Here is a 6,000-nt window from a genome sequence, read left to right on the forward strand (position 1 = left end):
ACATTGCACAGGGCTTGTGCAATTCAAGTAGCTTCCTGCGCAACAGAACACGAGGCTCACCATTACATGAACACCAAACAAGTGTTTACTCCACTAAGCTGCAGTACTTGTAGGGTAGCTTTTGAAAACTGCTCTTGAAAACCAACCACCACGTGGGAGGTACAAACCACAGGCTCCAACTTAATCAGGTCAAAGGACAGGATAACAATGAGAATCTGGAATGCTCCTGTCAGTGCATTTACCCACTGAAGTGGGATCTCACTAATACGTCACCTACTACTGGCATGACAAGTAGTCCTCTAACCTTCCTCGCCCCTTCCCTCTCTCCTGTTCTCTCTCACACGCATACAGACACCCACAAACACCACTGGGCTGCAGTGGGTGAGCCTTGTGTATAGCTTGTGCAGTGAAATGCATCTTGTCACTCTAACAGGGCGCCACTGTAAGGGCTTGTGTTCTGAACAACATGCAGTACTCGATCCTTCCCCTTTCTTGCACAACCACATCTTATACTTTTATCTTCACTGCCAAGTTACAATGTTTAAACCAATGACAGCTCCATACCCGGGACTTCTAGTGCTGGGACTGTTAAGGGACTAATAGCTACACTACACTGAACAAAAAATATAAACGCAACATGTAAAGTGTTGGTCCCATATTTCATGAGCTGAAATAAAAGATCACAGAAATGTTCCAGATGCACAAAAAGCTTATTTCTCTCAAATTTTGTGCACAAATTTGTTTACTTCCCAGTTAGTGAGCATTTCTCCTTTGCCAAGATAATCCATCCACCTGACAGGTGTGGCATATCAAGAACCTGATTAAACAGCATGAGCATTACACAGGTGCAGCTTGTGCTGGGGACAATAAAAGGCCATTCTAAAATGTGCAGTTTTGTCACACAACACAATGCCACAGATGTCTCAAGTTTTGAGGGGGTGTGCAATTGGCATGCTGACTGCAGGAATGTCCACCAGAGCTGTTGCCAGAGAATTTAATGTTAATTTCTCTACCATAAGTCGCCTCAAACATAGTTTTAGAGAATTTGGCAGTACATCCAACCGCAGACCATGTTTTTTTTATGGTATATGTGACCAACAGATGCATATCTGTATTCCAAGTCATGAGAAATCTGTAGGGCCTAATGAATTTATTTCAATTTACTGATTTCCTCATATGACCTGTAAATTGTTGCATTTATATTTGTGTTCAGTATAGTAGCAGCACGTAAAATGCATCTATCAGCAAATATAGAAAACGTAACTTTGTGATTGTACCTACTAGGGCTGTCCCCAACTAAAAAAAAAAAGGTCGACCTAGAGTCGTCTGTTCTTTCAACCAAACGATTGGTCGAAATGTTAAAACGTGTATTTTTCCGTATATAGACATATCCTATGTGGGTTTTTGTTTTGTTTTTTGTGTGTGTTTAAAAAAATACTTTTACCCCCTTTTTCTCCCCAATTTTGTGGTATCCAATTGGTAGTTAGTCTTGTCTCATCACTGCAACTACCGTACGAACTCGGGAGAGGCGATGGTCAGGCGCCGTGCGTCTCCCGAAACACAACACGGCCAAGCCGCATTGCTTCTTGGCACAACACCAGCTTAATAACCCGGAAGCCAGCCGCACCAATGTGTCGGAGGAAACACCATATACCTTGCTACGGTGTCAGCGTGCATTGCGCACGGCCTGCCACCGGAGTCGATAGAGCGCGATGGGACAAGAAATCCCTACCCGCCAAACCCTCCCCTAACCCGGGAGACACTGGGCCAATGTAAACAACACTATAAATATGATAAGCGCACCAGAGAGTCTGTTGTAATGTTTTTACAAAAATGTTTTTTTTAACCTTTATTACAGCAAAACCTAAAAACAGTTTGAATGCAATTTCCGCAATGGAACGGTTTATTTATTATTTACGCAAATTATTCAAGGGTCTCTTTATTTTATTTTCAAACTAAAATGCTTGATTTTATCTCAAATATGGAATGACTCATATGGTGTGTGATGACACGAACGAAGGAATGACTGTTTGACACAGTAGCCTATATAAGTATTGAAATATAAGTTACGATATAAAGACTAAACACGATGCGCTCTTTGGCCTATACTAAGCCTAATGATAATGACATGACTTATTATTATAATGACAGTCATAATAGTAGTAACAACAATAAGAAGGAGATCAAGAAAAAGTAATGTTATTATTATAAAAATAATTTTTGAGAGTGTAAACAACACTAAATACATTCTAAGGAATACCAGAGAGGCTGTTCTAATGGCAAAAAAAATTGTAAAGCCTTTATTACAGCATTTCAAAGATTAAAAACAGACACATTTGTGAAATTGTTTATCTGACATGTTGTGGGTGCGTGAGTCTTGGTGCTCACGGAATCAGTAGGCTATTAAACAAACACTCAATTAGAAGCAGGATCTGTCTTATTTCTGTAGATATATATGTATGATTTATAAAGCCAGACACATTTAACAGTTAGGCATTGATTATACATCTAATTGAGTTGGCGTTTCCTCCCTCTCTGTTTTCTCGTCTCCCAACTCCGCTGCTGCCTCCGCTGCATTGTTCTCAACAGTATATGCAGGTTAACGTTGCTATTATGCACATAGCAACATGGTCTAGGAAAAGGCGCCAATTCAACTGGGCACTGATGTTTCAGAACTGCGGACAGCGACCGATATCCAACGCGAGAGAAAGTTAATTTGTTATAGGGTAGCCAAGTGGTTAGAGCGTTGGACTAGAAACCGAAAAGTTGCAAGTTCAAATCCCCAAGCTGACAAGGTACAAATCTGTCGTTCTGCCCCCGAACAGGCAGTTAACCCACTGTTCGTAGGCCGTCATTGAAAATAAGAATTTGTTCTTAACTGACTTGCCTAGTTAAATAAAGGTAAAATATATATATATATTATTTTTATTAGTGTTGCACCATTGTTCTTAAGTAATATAACCATATACAATTTCAGTTGCACATGTCTGAACCTTCAGGGTTCTGAACCTTCAGGTGCGAATCTTGTACACCATGAAATTATTATTTTTTGCTACTGCTCGACTAAAGAAATCTTGGTCGACCAACAGCCTATCGACCAAACAATTGATCAGTCGACTAAATGGGGTCAGCCCTAGTACCTACTGCCTTTACTATGGTGTTATGTTCCTAACCAAAGCTTTAATTTTAAGACCAATTCAATTTTGCCCAATTTTGATAATTGTATGTGTGTGTGTGTGTACTGAATGGAGAATACTTTAGTCTAACAGTAACATTTTTTACAAATGCAGCCCAAAGCCTTTAAAATGGGCTGTCCCCTCATCCAATAGCACATTGGACCCCTATTCATATCCTAGATCAGTGATCCTACTCCGAGATGCTTTATGAATACAAGCTCTGAGCATCACCTCATTAACCCTCATCACCCCAGTAATTATTTTCAATTACCTCATTGCTCATAGGCTTCCCCCACATTTGCTAGATAACAGTGACAGCTAGGCATTGGCAGCAGAACACTTCAAGAATATAATATCTTTGATTACAGATGATTGGATTCTTATCTATCGACCTCCATCTCCAAATTCACAGAAAGGCCAAATCCTGTGCCATACTGTTTTCCTCTGCTGCTCTTTGAGGACTTTCTTCAACCATTGCAATAAATACCAGTCAGTCAGCTCTCACCTCCACCACATAGCTGTGACAGAATATGCGAAACAAAAGGAAGTGCAGTAAAATGTGTCTGTGATGTTCTCGCCTTGACATCTTCATGATATGTCACCAATTGTGTCCTGAGTACATGTTCACTGGTACTGTAAACACTTGAAGATTAGGCTGTGTGTTCACTGGTAGAGTAAACACATGCAAAGTAGGCTAAGCGTGTTCACTGGTAGAGGGAAATGGGGTAAGGGGGATACCTAGTCACTTGTCCAACTGAATGTATTCAACTGAAATGTCTTCTGCATTCAATCCAACCCCTCTGAATCAGAGAGGTTCGGAGGGCTGTCTTAATCGACATCCACGTCTTTGGTGCCTGGGGAACAGTGGGTTAAACTGCCTTGCTCAGGGGCAGAACGACAGATTTTTACCTTGTCAGCTCGGTAGGTAGCCTAGCTAACCAGTAGGCTACCTGCCGCCACAGTAAACACATGCAGAGTAGGCTGTGTGTTCGGTTGTTTCAGTTTAATGTAAACGTTAAAGATGCACTATGCAGGAATCGCTATGTAATTCCCTGGTTGCTAAAATTCTAATAGTTTACCTAATTTCAGTTTATGTGACAAAACAAGCAAGTATAGTGTACAACAGTGTTCCCCAAACTCTGTCCTGGATATTGCAGCTTTAAGTATAGGCCTACAAAAATGTGGACTTGGAAGACATGTGTGTGGTTGCTTAATGTTATGCACAATGCAGTTTTTCAGAAGAACAAAGTTGTAATAAAATAACCACTGTAGGCTACTAAAATCCAACATTAAATATTTAGTTTTTAATCTTACAGTTTCTGTTTAAAGGAACTGTCCAGTGTTTCCAGATTTCTATGAAATATGACCTATAATTAATTACAATATGTGTGAAATAGTTTTTCCTTCCAATTTTTCTGTGTTAGAATGGTGTGGGCATACTCCAACAACAGAATGGTGTGGGCGTATACCGGTCATTAAAAATATTCATGCAATTAGAGCGCTGATTGGCCAGCTCCTTAGGAGGATGACATCATCCTTTGTGAGGAAATATCAAGCATTTTTAAACAGTCTGTTTGAGATACAAGTTTGAGGTTGGGCTTTTAAAGTGTTTTCCCCCTCACATTTATGCTTTGGCCACAAATAGGAGTATAGGATGAGTCAACAACATTATTTGTGTATGATTTAACAGAATCTGAACTTTTAAAAGTGAGATTTTTACTGGACAATTACTTTACCACTTTGACAGCTAGACCACTGAAATAAATAATTAACATATAATATTTATCAAAATACAAAGGCTACATTAAAACAATATAATGAATGGAAATGCGGTTGTACAAAAGCCAGCACAGCCGTAACTTGGCCCTTCTCATTCTCATTGGAATGCGCACAATGTTATAGGTCACGATGCACTACCAAATCAATAAAACATGTGGCATGAAAGATGAAGGGTGAAGGCTAAACTATAGGATTAACCTCGAAGGCTGGGGTCAATTGCATGTTTCGTGAATGTATGAGAATACGGCATCATAGTTTACCACCACAAATATCATCATTGATAATAATCCTCTCTGTAACCATCGATCTCGAATTTACGCACCCTGTCACGACGACAAAATGCTGTGTTCCTCAATACACTTACCCAGTACACCTGACGACATTGAAGATATTTGCTCTTGCTTAGTTACCTTGTCCTCTTCGGTGGGCACTGTCTTCTCCATCCTCTCCCCTGCACTGTCGCTGTCTGCGGTGCAGTTGTGTTTACAGACGCGGCGATATTAGGTGCCGCACGCTCACGTCATAAGTATGGTGCATGAATTCACTGTCAAGTGCAGGTCCTGTGCTGGAAAGACAGCACTGCAACTATGGAAGATGATGTTCCATGTATGAACAAGGTTGGGGATACCCGCCTACCCTACCTGATGATGGACTGCACACGCCAGTCTTCCTTGAATGAGCAGTAAATAAGGAGTTAGGAGGTCGACACGAAGTCCCGTCCAATATAGTGTAACGACCCTGGGTTTATACGCGCGGAAATCGACCCTGCCGCATGAGCATGCTTTTGCGGCACAGTCAATAGCGCGCCGGACCTCGGGATAGAAGACAACTGATGGTAGAGCTACAGCAAAGGTGGATCTCTTCTTGCTTTGCAATATCTGTCGTCAATGATGCAGTGATAACAAATATATAAATATCTGCTACCTTCCATTGGAGTGGAGTAAAACATTATGTGAGGTGGTTTTGTGACATGAAAGGGCTATAAAAGGGCATCTTCTATTGCGACTCCATCCCATCATGTAGGCTAGACATAACATAAAAGGCT

The 6,000-nt window shown here is 40.8% G+C and overlaps 1 protein-coding gene across 1 annotated transcript in view; it reads right to left on the reverse strand.

Annotated features, from left to right (window-relative positions):
• The window catches only part of LOC139387226 (anoctamin 8a), a 31,159-nt gene extending 25,761 nt beyond the window's left edge, over window positions 1-5,398 (reverse strand). The window contains exon 1 of the mRNA XM_071133324.1: window positions 5,320-5,398. Within this exon, the coding sequence (XP_070989425.1) occupies window positions 5,320-5,398 (79 nt within the window). The remainder of the gene's footprint in view (window positions 1-5,319) is intronic.
• Between the last annotated feature and the right edge of the window lie 602 nt (window positions 5,399-6,000).

Source organism: Oncorhynchus clarkii, chromosome 28 (genome assembly GCF_045791955.1).
Source record: "Oncorhynchus clarkii lewisi isolate Uvic-CL-2024 chromosome 28, UVic_Ocla_1.0, whole genome shotgun sequence".
Lineage (NCBI taxonomy): Eukaryota > Metazoa > Chordata > Actinopteri > Salmoniformes > Salmonidae > Oncorhynchus > Oncorhynchus clarkii.